At 36.4% G+C, this 20,513-nt stretch overlaps 2 protein-coding genes across 8 annotated transcripts in view; one reads left to right on the forward strand and one right to left on the reverse strand.

The window, feature by feature from the left end:
• Positions 1-15,256, reverse strand: part of prkar1b (protein kinase, cAMP-dependent, regulatory, type I, beta) — a 145,049-nt gene extending 129,793 nt beyond the window's left edge. For 2 of the 6 annotated variants that reach the window (XR_015480050.1, XM_087243345.1), the window contains exons 1-2: positions 15,196-15,256; positions 14,371-14,558 (exon numbers count right to left, since the gene is read on the reverse strand). Coding sequence is in view for 3 of the 6 variants with exons in the window: in XM_087243345.1 (XP_087099471.1) it covers positions 14,371-14,544 (174 nt within the window). In the remaining 3 variants the exon portion in view is untranslated. 6 annotated transcript variants of the gene reach the window in all.
• A 2,935-nt stretch (positions 15,257-18,191) lies between these two features.
• dnaaf5 (dynein axonemal assembly factor 5) overlaps positions 18,192-20,513 on the forward strand; it is a 571,499-nt gene continuing 569,177 nt past the window's right edge. Inside the window, exon 1 of one of the 2 annotated variants that reach the window (XR_015479400.1) lies at positions 18,192-19,287. Coding sequence is in view for 1 of the 2 variants with exons in the window: in NM_001442724.1 (NP_001429653.1) it covers positions 18,756-19,287 (532 nt within the window). In the remaining variant the exon portion in view is untranslated. The remainder of the gene's footprint in view (positions 19,288-20,513) is intronic. The other variant, NM_001442724.1, reaches the window with a different exon arrangement.

Raw genomic sequence — 20,513 nt, forward strand, 5'->3', positions numbered from 1 at the left:
CATTTTTTTGTAGAGTCTCTTGATTCAGTAACAAATATATTTTTTTCTGACTGTTTGAAACCATCAATGGACCCTTTTCATGTTTCCAGGTTTCTTAGTAGTAGGCATGGGACGATCGGTCTCAAGGTTTACCACGGTTTAAAGAAGTTAAGGTTTTAAAACCACTAAAATTTTCTGTTATTCAGTACCGAACCTAAGGTATGTATAGGTTTTTTAAATTTGTTGTAAAGAAATCTGTGTTGTTGAAACTAATGCCTGACCTGTTTACTGTTTAAAAATATTATAAATATTTCCTAATATAAAATATATTTTGTTCAAGAGAGGAAAATCTTTTAACATTTCAGAAGAACTTTTTAGAGCAGTAAATATATTACCGTGAAACTAATGTTTTTATCCAAGGTTATTATGCTATCAGAACCTTATACCAGCCTATGACTACTCAGTAGCAGGAGTTGTCATAGTTGAGTAAACTCAGAGCTCAGTGTATGGGAGAGTACAACAAATCATTTTTTATTCAATCTCATTTGCTAAAATAATAATAATAATAAAAAACTCCTCAATCTTGTTTCCAAGACTTTCAAAAAAAAGGAAAAAACTGTGGTCTGTAGTCAGAATAGAGAACAACGTCAAATGTACTGCCTTGGCCATAGCCGCACATAAGTGACAATTTGTTTTTTGTAATTTGATGCAAAGATGATTTAATGATGACATACATAAATTCATATAAATGTACATCATTTTTTTAAATTTAAATATTAAACTTTCAAGGATTTAAGATTATGATGACCATTACACGTGTCATAATAGTCTTGTGAAAAGGGTCCATTGCCATTGTTTTAATGTAACTGTTATAACTTCCATTTGATGCATCCAAAGACAAAGACCAAAAGGTCAAAGACTGAAGTTGTTTCAACCATGAAAATTTGTTTTAAAATACTTTTTTCAATTGTCAAAATTTAATAAACCCATGCATTTTTGTACCATTTTGTCATATATTGTGAAAATAACATATACTAAAAAAATAGAGGTGACATCTGAAAGCAGAGTTTGGTGGTCAGTTTGTGTGTAAATGTGTATGTATGACCATTTTTGTCATGCTTCTGATTTCTGATGTCTAACAATAGACAAAAAAAATGGTCTGTGACAAACTCTTTATGACATTCAAGCCCCTGTGAATCTAATATCAGACTGTTAAATCCATAAATAAAACTTTACAAGATATAAAAAATAAAGTGTTTGTGACATGGCACAAAAGTCTCCTTCTGAAACATCCCAAGCCACAAATACCAAAGTGAAGGCAGGCAGATGCAAAAGAACAGCTGGGCACATGCCACACACACACACACACACACACACACACACACACACACAGACACATACAGACACATACAGACACACACAGACACAAACACACACACACACAAAACACACATGTGCTCTCTCCATAGCTTTAGACAGCCATCAACAGGCCTGAGTGTGAAATAACATACAAAAGAGAGCAAATATACTCTGAAATCTGTCGAATAAGAGATCAATATCACACGCATGTCAAATTTAAGAGATAATTCACTTTAAAAAAAGAAAATGTTGCCATTGTTTACTCTAGGGATGCATATTATATAATTTAAGCATTGATATCGCAATGTGCACATCTGCAATAGTCACATCAATATCAAGTGTGGGTTATTGTTGACCAGGAGCTTATAGATTAATGGCAAATTTACGCATTTGATTTAAAGTTTATAATTTGCCATTTTTATTTCTGTTAAAGATATCAAGTGAGTTGAAAGCGTTCAGGCACAAGAAATGATAATGTGTAGCTAATAGTGAGGGCTTTCATTTTACATTAGATTTTTACATATTTGTGTCCAAATGCCAATAACACTTAGCAGAACATGTAGCAGATAACTTCATTTTCCCTCTCATTTACATGTTTTTCCGCTAAAACTCGTTTAAAATAATTAACGTAGATGCACTCCACTTTAAAATCACCCCAACCATTTTGAAATAACAAATTCTGCACAAATAGAGATATGTAATATATTACCCCAGATGAATTGAATATCACAATATATACTGCAGAAAAACTAAATGATGCAATGTGAGTTTTTTTTTCAGTTTACTCTTTGTCCATTTGTTATAAACCTCTATTAGTTTCTTTCTCCTGTTTAACTGAAAAAAAGATATTTTGAAGAATGTTAAAAAATAGTGGCCATTGATCTCTATGTTTTTTTCTAACTATAGACGCCAATATCTGACAATTTCCAACATTCTTTAATATACAGTGTTTTGGAAATTTGCATGACTACTGTTTACCCTGTGAAGTCCCATTAAAAGTTTTGACAATGTTTTTAGTTCCCTTTTCTGAAATGTTTCTGTACACTACCTGACAAAACTCTTGTCGTCGATTCCGGTTGTAAGAGCAACAAATAATAACTTGACTTCTAGTTGATCATTTGGACAACTTGCAGAAGGTCGATTTTTTAGCTGAATCATCTTTTGAACTACGTTTCAATCATCACAAATACTGCAGAAGACCTACTGGAACCTGCATGGACGCAAAGATAAATCATAGTTTGGGGTAACATTCAGTATGGGGGTGTGCGAGAGATCAGCAGTGCATGGCAACATCAACAGCCTGAGGTATCAAGACATTTGTGCTGCCCATTACATTACAAACCACAGGAGAGGGCAAATTCTTCAGCAGGATAGCGCTCCTTCTCATACTTCAGCCTCCACATCAAAGATCCTGAAAGCAAAGAAGGTCAAGGTGCTCCAGCATTGGCCAGCCCAGTTACCAGATATGAAAATTATTGAGCATGTCTAGGATAAGATGAATGAGAAGGCATTTAAGATGAATCCAAAGAATCTTGATGAACTCTGGGAGTCCTGCAAGAATGCTTTCTTTGCCATTCCAGATGACTTTATTAATTAGTCATTTGAGTCATTGCAAGCTCATGGGAGTCATTCAAAGTATTCATTCTTTTTCCACTGCACCATGACGTTGTATTCTATAGTGTACATTATTTCTGTTACGTGACAAGACATTTGTTTAAGCAAAGTCAGACCTTACTGTCCTAATTATATAATTAAAAATCAAGGCATGATCATATTTTATTCTGGCAAAATAAGCGTAATCTAGAGGCATTTGCCTTTCATATAAGCCACTTCTGATAACAAATGATCAACTAGAAAAAAATTATTATTTTTATAATACTATTTGTTGTCCTTAAAACTTGGATAGGCAACAAGACTTTTGTCAGGTAGTGTATATGGAGGATGAGAGAGCTCCTGAATTTTATCTAAAATATCCTAATTTGTGTTTTGAAGATGAAGGTAGGACATGAGGGTGAGTAATTAATTACAGAATTTACATTTATGAGTGTGTGTGTGTGTGTGTGTGGTTGAAGATGTAGCTTTTGCTTGTGTGCGCAGTGCTGCGCACTGGTGTAGGAGAGAATAAAGTTGTTCTATGTGAAGCCGCAGTGTGTGTGTATTAATAGCGACAAAAAGCAAAAGTTACAACACGAAGTTCGCCCAACTTTAAAATGATTTTGAGGCGGATGTGGGAAAGGGCCGTTATTGGAGCTTGCACTTATGGTTTATGTGCTGTATGATGTCCTCCACCATTCAGAGGAATGTATGGGTACGAGAGAGATATCAGGTCTGGTGGGAGCAAATTGTGGCGACTGACCACTTTCCTCCTCTGTGTTTCCTCTGATGTTGATTACCGCGTCGGCATCTCCACTCACGCTCTTCCTTCTGTCATTAAACCGCGGAGAAGCACCACATTGTCGCAAGTTTAATGATGTACAGAACGAAATGCCTCAATAAATCCGATCTGCCTGTTTAAATGACAGTCGCATTGTCACATTTCCGATCTATATCTGATTTATTTCCACATATGAAGGAGGCCTGAAACCGATCTCTGAATATCCGAATGCATGTGTTTTTTTCCTGTTTACACGGTCATAGAACAGATCGGAATCGGAATTGGGTCACATTTAACTGGCAGTGTAAACGGGGCCTTTGAGTTTGAGGCCCCTGCTTTAGTGCTGTTCAGTCTACGGAGTTGAAATATGAGGGCTATAAAGCATTATAAAGTTAGACAGTTACAATCAGCTGCATAAAACATTGATTTAAAATAAATGTAAAAAGCTAAATGCCAACAAGCAATACAAAGCTACACATTTAAAGCAGAAAACACTGCAATAAAAACTCCTCACTTCCTCAGAAACTAATGTAAATTGTTGAACCACTGTATCTCATTTTGCAGCACAGTGAATGTCTTGTCTTGAAGAGCCACAGACAACACACATAATCAGAAATGCTACAGTTATCATATCATCTTCTGTTCAGAGGTGGACGCCTGATGTTTGGGAACACAATCTTCTGAGTCAGTTTTGGGAGGTTATTTAACCAAATTACTGTGACACTTTTGCCCTTGGCATTTCACATTGACTAAAACAACATGAGTCACTTGAGGTTTTTCCCTGGATTGAATTTATATTGAATATAATATTATTTTCCATCATACTTTATTGACTATAATAATAAACATTATATAAACGAATAAGTTGATGCCTTAAGATTTTAACATGTTTTTAAAATGAGCTTCTTGTCGCTTGTCACAGACATGTGGATTTTAGCACAAACTCTGTGAATCAAATCCTGTATGTTCAGGTATTATATCAGAATGCTATTAACAGATTTGTTTTCATTTATTTATTCATTTTCCTTCCGCTTAGTCACTTAGTTGTCACAGTGGAATGACCCGCCAAATATTCAAGCATATGTTTTATGCAGCTGATGCCCTTCCAGCCGCAACCCAGAACAGGGAAACACCCATACACTCTTACAATTACAAACACACACACACACACACACACATATTTAGTTTATCCAAATCATCTACACCGCATGTTTTTGGAATGGGGGAAACCGGAGCACCTGGAGAAAACCCAAGCCAGCACAGGGAGAACATGCAAACTTCAAACAGAAATGCCACCTAGTCCAGCCAGGACTCGAACCACCAGGGACTAACCACTGAGCCACCGTGCCGCCTAACAGATATGTATTAAAATATTAATTCATCAACAATAGGCAATATCCATAAAACAATCTACAAAGGTCAGTGTGATTTTAAGCTATCTTTCATTTTTATTGCAAAAAGGAATATTCAATTTTGTTACAGTTTATTTACAGTAAAAGATTCCTATCTAAATATATATTTTAAAATGTCAAGATTTTTGTTTAATCCTACACTCTCAGAAATAAAGGTACGTGAGCTGTCACTGAGGTGGTACCTTTTCAAAAGGTACAAATTTGTACCTTAAAGGTCCATATTAACATCTAAAGGGTTCATTCATTCACTTTTCGGCTTAGTCCCTTATTTAATCTGGGGTCGCCACAGCGGAATGAACCGCCAACTTTACCAGCATATGTTTTACGTAGAGGATGCCCTTCTAGCTGCAACCCATTTCTGAGAAATAAAGGATACATATTAGTACCTAAAAACTACAAAGGTGTTCCTCTTAAAAATGTTAGGTACTAATGTATACTTTTAAGGTACCAATATGGACCCTTTAAGTACAAATGTGTACCTTTTAAAAATCTACCACCCCAGTGACAGCTCGCGTAAGTGTACTGTAAGATAACCAAGCTGATTTTTCAGCATTATCCTTCACATATCATTAAAATATTGCTTCTCAAAACTTTTCAAAAAATATTTTACTTTTATCATTATTATAAATGTGCTGAAAAACACTCGTGTTGCTTCATATTTGAAATGTTTATCTGGATTTGTTTGTGACATTACAAATGGCTTTGTTGTCACTTTCAAACAAGAGTCCTTATAAAATCAAAGTATTAAAATCTTTTACAAATTTTACTAGCCCCACACTTTTCAACAGTGGTGCATTTTTGATCATATGCAAGCCAAGCATTTGTGCTGGATACACCATGCCTAATCTCCCGTGTTTCTGCACACTCAGAAATAAAGGTACAATAGCTGTCACTGGTAGTGGTACCTTTTCAAAAGGTAAATTTTTGTACCTAAAGGGTTTATAATAATAACTTAACCCTATGGAGTTCTATAGAGCAAAACAACAAACTATATTGTGTGTGCATAAATACATTTACTATGTTTATTATGTTCTGAATCTGAGAGCTGAGCTGTTTATTTAGATTTTCTCAGCCATATCAAGGTAAGTGCCCAAAGGTCTCTCTCTCACACGCACGCACACACACACACACACATTACTCCAAATAACTTCATATAAAAGCCAGAAAGTACACTTTTTTTTCCGAACATTACATTGAAACACTGTAATAATCAACAGTAAAATTGACAAATTTGACAACATCAAGAATGCATGATTTTATGGCTTTGCAGTCAAAAAATACCATTAGAATGGAAGTCAATGGGGCAAAACAGTCACAAACATAAAAAGAGGGTAGTAAAGTGTATTATTGAGGTTTTTTTTTTACATTTTCAAAGATATATCACCAAAAATTTTCCATTTGATGAAACACAGAGGACGTTGTGGCCAAATTAAGCCTCAAAAACACCCCAGAGTGAATGAAAACTTCCCCAACAGCACACAAGGGTTAAGGTTACATATAGCTAAAAAGTAAAGTAGTCTGTATGAAAAGCCCCTTAGTGCACTATACAATATTAAGATTCACAGTAGAACCAAAATCAAGCAAAGCTTATTTCATTGTTTATTAGCATTAAATTCTGCAGTTCCTTCAGGTATTTTAATGCTACGTCTAAATATTACAATCTCTGTATGAAAGACTGGCCCCCCAAAAAATATAATTTACACTCATCAGAAAACACTGTGATATTACAACAAACACGTAGTTAAGAACAGAAATAATGGGACCTTATTTTTATCTTAAAGAGTATACGAAATATCATCAATATTAAAATGCCTTGTTGTTCCTAATATGTAACCTTTATTTCTAAGAGTGTGTGCATGATCATATGCTGTCATGGCTTTTGCTGTCAAAAAAGCCAATATAATGGAAGTCAATGTGGCAAAAACAGTCACTAACATAATGAGGTAGTCAATATGCTCAGAGTGTAATGGTTTTTTTAATTGTTGATTTTGTTGATTGTCATATTATTAGCTCCATAAAAGAGTATACCAAATATTCTCAATATTAAAAAGCTTACCAAAATGCCTTGTCAAAAATGTTGTTGCTAATATAAAACCTTTATTTCTATTCCTTTATTTCTAAGAGAGTGTGCATAATTATATGCTGTCATGATTTTACAGTCAAAAATGCCGTTATAATGGAAGTCAATGGGGCAAAAACATAACGAAAGCGTAGTCAATTTGCTCAGAGTGTATTGTTTTCCCAATACGTGTCTGTTATCGAGACTAACACACATGCAGTAAATTTCAGAGGCTGATTTAAACATTGAAACCTTGGATATATATGGCCGTAAGTGTTCTATTTTACTCGATATGGTGGTGTATGAGGAGATCCCCCCATTGTGTAAAGCGCTTTGAGTACCCAGAAAAGCGCTATATAAATGTAAGGAATTATTATTACTATTATAAAGCTCTATTTATGTAAATATTCAAGGGCTATTTGATTGGTCTCCATTTTATACCGCCTGTACTTTTCCATAAATGTGTCAAAATGAGGTTTGTCAATAAAAAATCCTTCAATTTGCTGAAACACAAAGAGAGGATGAAAACATCCTCAACATCATATAAGGGTTACATGTAGAGTTGTATACATTATCAAAATTTGTCACTACTACAGTATTTACCCTTATATAGTACCCCTTTTAGGAACAAATATTGAAAAGGTACCACCAAAGTGACAGCGTTTGTACCTTTATTTCTCAAAGTGTGCTATACTGAAACCGCTAAATGAGCTAAATACTTCAAAAGTGGATGCAATAAAAGCATAATGCCTCATAAAATGGCAGAAAATCGATCTAACTGACATACAAATCCATCCCTGAGAATTTAGCATCCGGTTTTTATGAAAAGAAAATCCTATAATCGTTTGCTCAGCCTTGCGTTACCTCGTGCCCTACATAGGATTTTTAATCCGGCACAGTTATCACATCCTTCTCATTTAATTTCACGCACACAATTTCTGAATGCAGAAAAAAACGCATGCGTTAGAACTAGAAGTGAACACCCTAGTGGATTTACAGCAGTTTACATGAACAGAAGGTGTCAGAGAGAATGTGTGAGCTGTTAAACTCCATCTACTACTAAAATGCAAGTGGGTCAGTAAACACCATTCACCCGGCGGCTCAATCTAGGAGGACGACAGACACCAAATAACCTCAAAAAACACAAAACCCGAATCATGAGGAGAAGACAAGGACAGTCGTTCCCTTCTTGCGGACGTCTTGTGCTGCGTACAGTATCAGCCCATCTGATGGGGTCTTATGAATGCACAATCCCGTCGGCTGTTTGATGCTCTACCTAAACCAACAGTAGCTCAGCAGAAACGCATTCCTAACAAAAGCCCGAGCCCAGAGCGTCTGGGAGAATGAAAAAGCCTGTTGTTCCTGGAGCACATGATCAAAGAAGATGTTCAGATGCTGCTGAGTGCGGGGCGAGCTTCTGAACCTCCAGCTAAACGAATGACTGCTGTGACTTTCATACGATCAGGAGGACGCACAGATCGCAAACTGCAAAACAACTTCAAAAAGCATCAGCATGCCTTCTAATTATACTGAAGCGGAGCCAGAATGTCGATTGCGATTCTTAATGATTTGTTCTAGTTCATTATGTGGTAGGACTGCATTCAAATATTGAGAAATTAATATCTTAATTTAGCCAAAAGTGGTCATTAAAGTATTTATCTAATCATTAAAGTAATCTTAAATGAGGTGGCATGGTGGCTCAGTGGTTAACAGTGTCGCCTCACAGCAAGAAGGTTGCTGGTTTGAGTCGTGGCTGGGGCAGTTGGCATTTCTGTTTGGAGTTTGCATGTTCTCCCCGTGTTCGTGTGGGTTTTCTCCAGGTGCTCCGGTTTCCCCCACAGTCCAAACCCAGCAGGCACACAACATCATAAGACGTTAATATAAGGTTAGATTTCGATCGTGACGTCAGGTGACCAAAATTCTAAATGTTTAGACAGCATCTAAGGACAGCATTATTTTGACGTCCAATATTGATGTCAAATTGCGTTCATATTTGGTTGATTTAAGGTTGTGTTGGAAAGTGACCAAAATCCAACATCTGATAGATGTCATAGTGGTAACGTCCACAAAACGTCAAGATGTAACATTATTAGACGTTGATATTTGGTTGATTTTTAATTGGACTAAAATCGTAGTTGGGTTCTGACATCAACCCGATTTTCATTTCCAAACTAAATCCAATGTCCCCAAGTCGTTGGAGTACAACGTCCATTTGACGTCATGTTGATGTCCTGTGCCTACAAGGAAGACGTGCGCTATAGTGGAGTTGGATGAACTAAATTGGCCATAATGTATGAGTGTGTGTAAATGCAAGAGTGTATGGGTGTTTCCCAGTACTGGAAGGGCATCCACTGTGTAAAACATATGCCAGAATAGTTGGGAGGTTCATTCCACTGTGGCAAACCCCTGATGTATATTTAAGGGACTAAGCCGAAGAAAAATGAACGAATCTTGAATGAACTTTGTTATAGTTTCCACAAATATATATAGCAGATCAGCTGTTTTCAAAATCATCAAATGTTATTATGATTACTGAAAGATCCTGTGACCTTGAAAACTGCGTCATTGATGATGAAGATTCAACTTTACCCTCATTAAAAATATTTTAAAGGTAAAAACAAAAAAACAAGAAATACTTATTTAAACTGTAATTATATTTGACAACATTACAGTTTGTACTGATAAAAATTTAGTTCAATAAAAAACTCTTTTATATGGTAGTTATAAATTATAATAAGATAAAATTAAAAGTGTTGAGGGTTGTTGAATGAGTTTCTTATGCCCTTAAAAGCTTGCACTCTATTTTTCAAAGTTTTTTAGCTGCTCTGTCACTTACTTGTATGCATTCTGTAACTGAATACACTATACCTGTCAATCAATCATGTCACAGTTAATATCCTTCATTTGCATGATTATTTTTACTACAATATTAAAGATGAAGTAACAAAATCTGTAACAAAAAGTTAAAACCTGCCATTTACAGGTCTTTAATTCACACAAAACTGAAAATTATGTCATCGTTGTGTCATTCAGTTGTCACAAACTAAAAAAAGTTTCTTTATTTTGTTGAAACCAAAAGAAGATATTTTGAAGAAAGCTTAAAACCTGTAACCATTGACATCCATGGCATTTGTTTTTGCTCCTATGGAAGTCAATGGTTACAGGTTTTTAACTTCAAAACATCTTCTTTTGTGTTCAAAACAGAATAAAAACCTAATAAACAATTAAATAGTTTGGAATCAACTGAGGGAGAGTCAATAGTGAGCAAATTTTCATTTTTGGGTGAACTATCAATAAATGAAGAGAAATCTGCCAATGTGATACTAGTTAAAAATAGTTAATTATTTTCCTTCGGCTTAGTCTCTGATTATCAGAGGTCACCACAGCGGAATAAACCACCAACTATTCCAGCACATGTTTTACTCAGCGGATGCCCTTCCAGCCGCAACCCAGTACTGGGAAACACCCATATACACTCTTATTCACACACACTCATACACTATGGCCAACTTAGTTTATTCAATTTACTTATACCGCATGTCTTTGGACTGTGAGGGAAACCGGAGCATCCAGAGGTAACCCATGCCAACACGGGGATAACATGCAAACTGTGCTAAACACTGAGCCACCGTGCTGCCCTAATTTGAGATATGCTGATTTAAAATTTAATACTATTTAGGATGATAAGTATGCAAATTGGGACACAGCATAAGTGGTATATAATGATTCAAGTCAAATAAATCTCAAGAAAACGCATGATTTGAGAAAATACGGTGTACATAAAACATGCCAGAGATACATAAACAGTTTATTGGCCATGTAAACAACAAGGTTAAATTGGGTTGTTAAGTAAAATATTTATTAAGGATGCACTGAAAGGAAATTCTGGATCCTCTTGGCCAAAAACCGAAACTGCTTCGTATCAAATATTTATATTGTTTTATTTAATACTATAAAGAAATTTTGTACGCCTTTTAGATGCAACTAAATACCTAAAATAATATAGATTTTTAAAAACGCATGCCTTAAAAAAACACATTTTATTGAAGTTAACATTTTTATTGACAGTGAATGAGTTGAAAGATCTCAATTTACCAGAGCTGCCATGACAGCACAGTAGTGCTATTGAAAGCAGCAGGAACAAGTATACTACATAAAGAAGGTCCTTTTGGAGCATTATTGGAGTGAACTGCTTATATGTTGAGCGTTTGCAGTACATGCATGGATATATTCAAAAAGCCGGTGACAGCAAATCCCAAAAAGCTTTGGTGGAGTTTTGGTGTTATCGCCTTTTTGAATAGATTTTTCCAGTTTTTGCTGTTTGGCTGAGCACCCATTTAGACTGCTTTTACACTGCAGATCTTGATGGTCAATTCTGACTTTGTGATTGTCTCCGAGTTTTTTGATGACCTGCTTACATCATCTTTTAAAAGTGACTTGCATCCAATTGTCTGCATTTATACTACACACGGCAAAGACGCAATGACCAGGAAAAAAAGAGCAGGCGCTGACTGACAGCTGATAATAAAAGAGTGTATACACTCACTGGCCACTTTATTAGGTAAACCTGTCCAACTGCTTGATAACGCAAATTTTTAATTAGCCAATAACATGGCAGCAACTCAATGCATTTAGGCATGAAGACATGGTCAAGATGATCTGCTGCAGTTCAAACCGAACTTTAGAATAAGGAACAAAGGTGATTTAAGTGACTTTGAAAGTGGCATGGTTGCATCAGACGGGCTGGTCTGAGTATTTCAAAAATACTGATCTACTGGAATTTTAACGCACAACCATCTCTAGAAGATTAAAAAGAAGACTGGAAAAATGTTGCCTGGTCAGATGAGTCTAGATTTCTGCTGCGGCATTCGAATGGTGGGGTCAGAATTTGGCATCAACAACATGAAAGCATGGATCCATCCTGCTTTGTATCAATGGTTCAGGCTGGTGGTGGTGGTGTAATGGTGTAGGGGACATTTTCTTGGCACACTTTGGGCTCATTAGAACCAATTGAGCATTGTGTCAATGCCACAGCCTACCTGAGTATTGTTGCTGACCATGTCCATCCCTTTATGACCACAGTGTACCCATCTTCTGATGGCTACTTCCAGCAGGATAACACACCATGTCACAAAGTTTGAATTATCTCAGACTGCTTTCTTGAACATGACAATGAGTTCACTGTACTTAAATGGCCTCCGCAGTCACCAGAACTCAATCCAATAAAGCACCTTTGGGATGTGGTGGAACGGGAGATTCACATCATGGATGTGCAGCTCACAAATCTGCAGCAACTGCGTGATGCTATCATGTCATTAGCCCCTTTCACACAGTGATACCGGTAAATATCTGGAAAATTTCCGGAACGACTTTACCGGTATATTCAAAAAAGCGCTGTTCACACAGGCGAGGATGTTACGGAAATTTTCCGGAAAAGAGCATTCACACATCCATTCCAAAATACCGGTAAATTCTGACATCATTCACCACAAATGAGCTTTAAACGGCTGCGCTTGTATTTGTAAACATTTGACTAAATTACAAAGTCTGTGGATGATCAATATTGTGAACAACTTTCGCAGGATCACTTTCGCATGTCGAGATGTTCATAATATGTGCGTGTGCAGGCGCTCACAGGCTGTTCCACAGGCACACGCAAAGCTTGAAGGTAAACAAACAACGGCTTATCATAAGCATCTCACCGATGATTATTTAAACAGTTGGCATTAAGAAGAACATATAAACGAGATCTGACTAACTTCTAGCAGCTAAATGTGTCTGGAAAAATATTCAAAGGCTTTTATTCTCACAAACCGCGCGGACGTAAATGCGTCTGACTGTTCTGATTTGATAAAGCAGACGTCTCACATCAGCACGCTCTAAACGTGCACGCGCTCATTACGGCAATCTTCCTTCTGCATTCACACAGCGCAGCATTCCTGCAAATTGCCGGTAATATTACAACTTCTCTTTCCGGAAAATAGCCAGAACGAATTTACCGGTATTTTCAAAAAGGACCTGTTCACACATACAACCTTTCCGGAAAGGTCTGTATGTGTGAAAGGGGCTATTATTGACCAAAATCTCTGAGGAATATTTCCAGTACCTTGTTGAATCTATGCCACAAAGAATTAAGGCAGTTCTGAAGGGGGTTGGACCCCCTGGTACTAAGTACTAGGGTGTACCTAATAAAGTGGCCGGTGAGTGTATACTCTTTCTTAAAAATGACAAAAAGGTCCATTTGTTGTGCATGAATGATTTAGACTGGCTTGAAATGCTCACAGGCACAGGCTTTTAAAAAAGGAATTTCATTCTGGTTAAACTTTGCAATTACTCCAAAATCATGTGTGTCAACTGTGGCTCCTAGTCATCTATAATCGTTATTCGGCATTGCAGATCCAGCGATGTGACTATTGCAATGCACACATTGCGATATCGATACTAAAACAATATATTGTGCTTTAAAGTAATAAGCTGACTTTAAGGGAGTAAACTAGCTGCCTTAAAAAGATTAAGCTAATGAACTATGGGCATAACCATAAAAAATATTGAATATTTTAAGTAATTTTGACTCCCTTTTTAATTACATTAATCACATTTTACAGTGTGCAAAAAAAATCCCTACTAATTAAAAAATAAACAGCTGCAAATGAATGTCACAGACTTTACACAGATCTTGATGAAATTTCTAATTGTACCGTCTGCTTAGTTCACACACTCATGATCAAAAGAGCATTATTAGACATCAACAATTCCCCATTCCAAACTGGCAATTAGTTCAAGCAAGATTCCTGTCTTTGCAACTGTTCTTCTTTGGTCAAAAATTAAAAAAAAAACAAGCACACCAAACCTAATTATGGAAGCTTAAACACTGACAGTTAATGATCATGAGCATTCAAGGAGCAGACCTCAATTAAAGCAAAGCCGAGTACACTAACAGTGACATTTTTCCAAAGCAATGTACAGCCCATTCATTACAGGGACAATCCCTCCGGAGCATCCAGAGGTTAAGTGCCGAGCCAAATGGGACGGCGATGATCTCAATAACTCTCCAGCTCCTGCTCTCCAGCTCCATGGGAAATAAAGCGACATCCGTTGCGCAGATCCCAAACCATCAACCCCATGCAAAAAAAAAAAAACTCACAAGCACATCCCCAGCACAGCAAAGCACAGTAAGAGCTACGCACCTTCTCCAGCTTCTCGAAGTGTTCCCGCAGGAACTTCATAGGCCGCTCGGGCTTGGCGATGCACAGGTTGACGATGCACTCTTTGAGGATCTGCTGTATGTTGTGTTTCTGCACAAAAACCTCACAGCCTTTCAGACTTTCATCTTCTTCCAGATTGGAGGAGGAGGTGGCCATCTTATCTTCTATCACTGCTGCGGGGGAAAAAAAGTGGGGAGGATCGAGAGAGAGATATTAACTCTGTGCATCTTATATTCTCTCAAGTAATAATGCTTGCCTGTTGAGTGAATAAGTAATCAATGTATAGACTATAGAATGTACATATATGTCAGTCAGATAGATAGATAGATAGATAGATAGATAGATAGATAGATAGATAGATAGATAGATAGATAGATAGATAGATAGATAGATAGATAGATATGAAATACATGTATACTGTACATATGACATGATATATGACATATATATTTAAAGGCCGTTTATAATAACGTATTTACATTCCACTTCCGCCATTGAATGATATCAAACATCTAAAAGACGACAACTGACGTATAAATAATGTTTTTATCGAGCTGTAACGTTACTTTAACGAAACGTGATGCCGCATTTATTCGTACGTGGAAGAAAAAACCGTCGGTTAAACGCTCGGGCATCACTCTCTGTTCACCTGTTTACGTTTTTATCACAGCATATCCGCTTCGAAATACAAACCTATGCGGTGTACGTGTGATTTTAGTCACGTGTGACCTCGTAAACGGCGTCTGTCGGTGTTTTAACCAGAAAACGGCGGCGTGTGTCACGGTGTTTTATGTTAATTTGGCTTACCGTTATGAGGCGGAGATGCGAGACTCGCGCTCTGGGATGTTGCTTGTTTGGTCCTGCAGCTCGCGAGCGCTATGACGTCAATCCGTATTCTGATTGGACGCTGAAATTAATACACTAATAATAAAGCTCACAATTTTAAACAATCACAAACGTTATTTAGATGTTATGTAAATGGATATAAGGCGAGGGTGAGTTCGTTTTTTGGACGTATTATTTATTTACTTGCGATAATATCCTGTTTCGGCCAATCAATGGCGTTGTGCGTCATCCAGAATAGCACGAGTGCTTTCACAAGCTTTACATCACACAACTGACCTCTACAAACTGGGATGCTTTGTTAACAGACGCATCTGTATGCAGAGATGACTGTGCTGATGTCAGTCTTTCCCCCCTAGTTGAGAAGCTGAAAAAAATCTAAGCATAAGCAATATGTTTGGGAAATAACAAGCAGATTTATCCTACACTATGTATGGGATTGTTGGCAAAAAAAAGTATAGTTTTGTAAGTTGTGGAGTAGAATATATGAGCAATTGCAGCGTTATGGATGTGACATTTGCAGTAAAATCTCAAAACATAAATCTGGTAATCATGGAGCATTATTTCTTGCACATGACCACACAGAACAAAACTGTAGGCATCCAAAGACTTGTAGACCTTTAACTTCTTCTTGTAAAACCCCTTTGAGCTTCAATGAGATGCTTGGATGCTTGGCCATTTGGTCCTATCCATATTCATTGGGAGGGTGCTATCACTAATAGACCTGTCTGATTAACACCACTCACTTTAACGATAATTTTGTCGAAGAACTGTGCTTATCACTGGTTGTGACAAGCTGTTATAATACACTGAAAGCTTTATATAAATAATATGTAATATAATTTAGACAACAATAAACTCTGTACCGCATCGAATGTCATTCCCTCACTGTAAATGCTAGCGCTCCCAGTTCTTTTCTGCAACCTCCTGAATGTTTACAGACATGGTAATTCGTCTATATGTTAACATCTGTTTATATTTTCCAAAACAACTAAACAGAGTTATAGGGGGAGGAAAATCTCAATCTGTAAAAATGTTTTATGTTTTAAATGAGGCAGATACTATACATCTTAAAGACCTTTCTATTATTGCTTCAATTTTTTTGTAATATGTCCTTTCTATTCTTTAATGGATGGGAGTACATAATATAAAGTACACTCACCGGTCACTTTATTAGGAACACCTTACTAGTACCGGTATGGACCCCCTTTTGCCTTCAGAACTGCCTTAATCCTTCGTGGCATAGATTCAACAAGGTAATGGAAATATTCCTCAGAGATTTTGGTCCATATCGACATCTTAGCATCACGCAGTCGAGCAAATTTGTTGGCTGCACATCCATGATGCGAATCTCCCATTCCACCACATCCCAAGGGTGCTCTATTGGATTGAGGACTGGTGACTGGGTAGGCCATTTGAGTACAGTGAACTCATTGTCATGTTCAAGAAACCAGTCTGAGATGATTTGCACTTTATGACATGGTGTGTTTTCTTGCTGGAAGTAGAAATCAAGACTCATCAGACCAGGCATGTTTTTCCAATCTTTTATTGTCCAATTTTGGTGAGCCTGTGCGAATTGTTGCCTCAGTTTTCCGTTCTTAGCTGACAGGAGTGGCACCCTGTGTGGTCTTCTGCTGCTGTAGCCCATCTGCCTCAAGGTTGGACGTGTTGTGTGTTCAGAGATGCTCTTCTGCATATTTCGGTTGTAACGATTTCTTATTTGAGTTACTGTTGCCCTTCTATCAGCTCGAACCAGTCTGGCCATTCTCCTCTGACCCCTGGCATCAACAAGGAACTGCCGCTCACTGAATATGTCCTCTTTTTCAGATCATTCTCTGTAAACCCTAGAGATGGTTGTGCATGAAAATCCCAGTAGAACAGCAGTTTCTGAAATACTCAGACCAGCCCATCTGGCACCAACAACCATGCCACGATCAAAGTCACTTAAATCACCTCTCTTTCCCATTCTGATGCTCGGGTTGAACTGCAGCAGATCCTCTTCATCCTGTCTATATGCCTAAATGCATTGAGTTCCTGCTATGTGATTGGCTGATAAGAAGTTTGCGCCAACAAGCAGTTGGACAGGTGTACCTAATAAAGTGGCCAGTGAGGGTATATATTACAATAATATATATATATATATATATATATATATATATATATATATATATATATATATATATATATATATATAGTATATAGGTATATATTACAATAGTGTATATATATATATATATATATATATATATATATATATATATATATATATATATATATATTTATTTATTTATTTATATATTATTAGTTATCTCAATAACTAATAAAAATGTGAGATAAATCCATATTTTACAAACAGACAAATAGGTTAACTTATTAGTTATCTCAATAATTATTTCCGATATATATATATATATATATCGGAAATAATTATTGAGATAACTAATAAGTTAACCTATTTGTCTGTTTGTAAAATATGGATTTATCTCACATTTTTATTAGTTATTGAGATAACTAATAATATATAAATAAATAAATAAATATATATATATATATATATATATATATATATATATATATATACACTATTGTAATATATACCTATATACTATATATATATATATATTTATTTATTTATATATTATTAGTTATCTCAATAACTAATAAAAATGTGAGATAAATCCATATTTTACAAACAGACAAATAGGTTAACTTATTAGTTATCTCAATAATTATTTCCGATATATATATATATATATATATATATATATATATATATATATATATATATATATATATATATATATATATATATATATATATATATCGGAAATAATTATTGAGATAACTAATAAGTTAACCTATTTGTCTGTTTGTAAAATATGGATTTATCTCACATTTTTCTTTTTGTGATATAAAGATAATATTTAATTTTGAAATGTATTTTAAAATAGTTTAAAATTCTCAGTTTTCTCTGGATGTCCTGATTATTTATTCATTTATTTATTGGTATGTGTAAACATTACTTATTGTCATTTACAGCCTAAAAATATGTAGGTAGGTAATAGTAGTAGCCTACACACATAGACATATATACAAGTCTATTATATATACACTTACATACACAACTCCTCTGAAGTCAAAACATTGGTATTATGTTGTCAAAAAATGAATATAAACATGTCTAAAATCCAAAAACATGGCTTTTTTGTTTGTTTTTCTAATCATTTTAAGTTCTAAACGACAACTTTTTTTAAAGAAACGTCATCAGTGGCTTGCAGAACAAATTACATTTTACTAGAACACATAACTATACATTGCCTGTTAACTTAGTATATAGCTTTGTTTTTATCATCTTATTGTATGTTTCAATATCTCTTTCTGATCTAAGGAGGCAAACTAAAATAAAGTTGAACAGTTTTGAATAAGCATCTACCGTAAAGCAACCTCAGCTGTCGCGATTTACAGTCGTAGTGGCAACAATAACCATGACAACCAGCAACAACAACAACACACGTGAAGCAGCAATGGCGGCCGCCGGTGATGACCGAGCCGCGGCGGATGTGTTAAAATCTCTGGCTCGCCATTTAAACTGTTTAAACGACGACAACAAAAGCGCGAGAAAGCGAGCTCTAGAAGCGGTTAGAAGAGAAACCGTCGAGCAGCGTTTATCCAGCGGCGCGATGCAGGAGCTTCTCGGCTGCTTGCTGAAGCCGCTGCTGAAGTGCCTGTCAGATCCAGCAGAGACGTGCAGAGACGCTTCAATCCAGATCATCGTTGGATTTATCAGGGCTGTCCCCAAACCAGAGGACTGTCTGCCGTATCTGATGCCCGCGCTGGCGCAGAGGCTCGGTGGGAAGGAGATCCTGGAGCCCGCGGAGGAGCTCAGACTGGCGCTCATGGAGATGCTCTCTCTGCTGGTGGAGGTGTGCGGGAAGCAGATCGCCCCTTACCTGGAGGACCTGATCAAGATCCTGCAGAGAACCATCTCCGATCCCTTCGCTGAAGTCAAGAAGGAGAGCTGTAAATGCACCGTCAGCGTAGCTCAGTGTATTCCTGGTAAAGTAACTTAAGATGTTGATGTGCTTCAAAAGAAAGAGATAGTTCCCCTTAAAAAGAAAATCATTATCATTATTATATAATTTACTTTTTATCTAGTTGTTTCAAACCTTTTTTTTAGTTTCTTTTGGTTGTTGCTGAACACAAAAAAAGGTATTTTGAAGAATATTAGAAACCGATAACCTGTAAAAACAAAAACAAAAAAAAAACTTTGGAAGTCAATCGGTTTGCGTGATCTTTCCAAAATGTTTTCTTTTGTGTTCAACAGTGAATCTCAAACAGGGTTGTAACAAGCAAAGGGTGAGTAAATCAGGGCAGACTTAAATTTTTTTTCAGAAATAAGTTCTTGGATTAAGCATGGGCCGGGATAAGATTATGAAAGTATGATAACATTAGATAAAAATATCACGGATTCATGGTTTGACAGTGTAGTGATTACCTCTCTAATGTATGTTCTTTTTAAATATCTGGGTAAAAAACAAAAACTTGTTTCGCTTTTATTTTGAGAAGCATTTAAAATGTTTTGCAGCAGTAAACATGTCAGGCTGAATAATTCAAATTAATCTTTTACTTTTGCTGTCTTCAATAGTTTCAAAAACACAGATTTCTTTACAATTAAAAGGGCTATCAAACCCCCCTGTTTCAGCAGGGTGTTTTTACACCTCTAGTGGTTCTGCGCGCTGACATATAGCACCAGTGTGCTCGTGGCGACCCGGGTTCGATTCCCGTCTCGAGGTCCTTTGCCGATCCTTTCCCTCTCTCTGCTCCCAGTGCTTTCCTGTCTGATTCTCTACTGTCCTATCAAAATAAAGGTGAAAAACCCCTAAAAAATAGTTATAAAAAAAAAAAAAGAAATCATTTGACTAAGGTCTGTCTTTAAACACTGATAGAGTACTGCTGACGATACGAACTAACTTTGCCATCTAAATAAACAAACAAAGACCACTGATCGCCTACTTACAAATCTGTAGGGACAGGACAATCAACACCAACTGGAGCCGCGTTTTTATTAAAGGAGAGAGCAGCAAATCTGAATTTCACCATTTTCAGATGAGAAAAGCTCTCAGGTAAAAAAATGTTCCTTAGACAGGTTCACTGTAAACCAACACGTGAGTCCAGCTGCGCTCTTAGAGTGGGAAAACGAAAACAAAACCTTCCTTGCAGCAAATAATAAAAGAAACACTGAGGACTCGTATCTCCAAACAATTCTTCTTCTTCCTCTTGTT

The sequence above is a fragment of the Danio rerio genome, chromosome 3 (genome assembly GCF_052040795.2).
Source record: "Danio rerio strain M-AB ecotype USA chromosome 3, GRCz13ab, whole genome shotgun sequence".
In the NCBI taxonomy this organism is placed as follows: domain Eukaryota; kingdom Metazoa; phylum Chordata; class Actinopteri; order Cypriniformes; family Danionidae; genus Danio; species Danio rerio.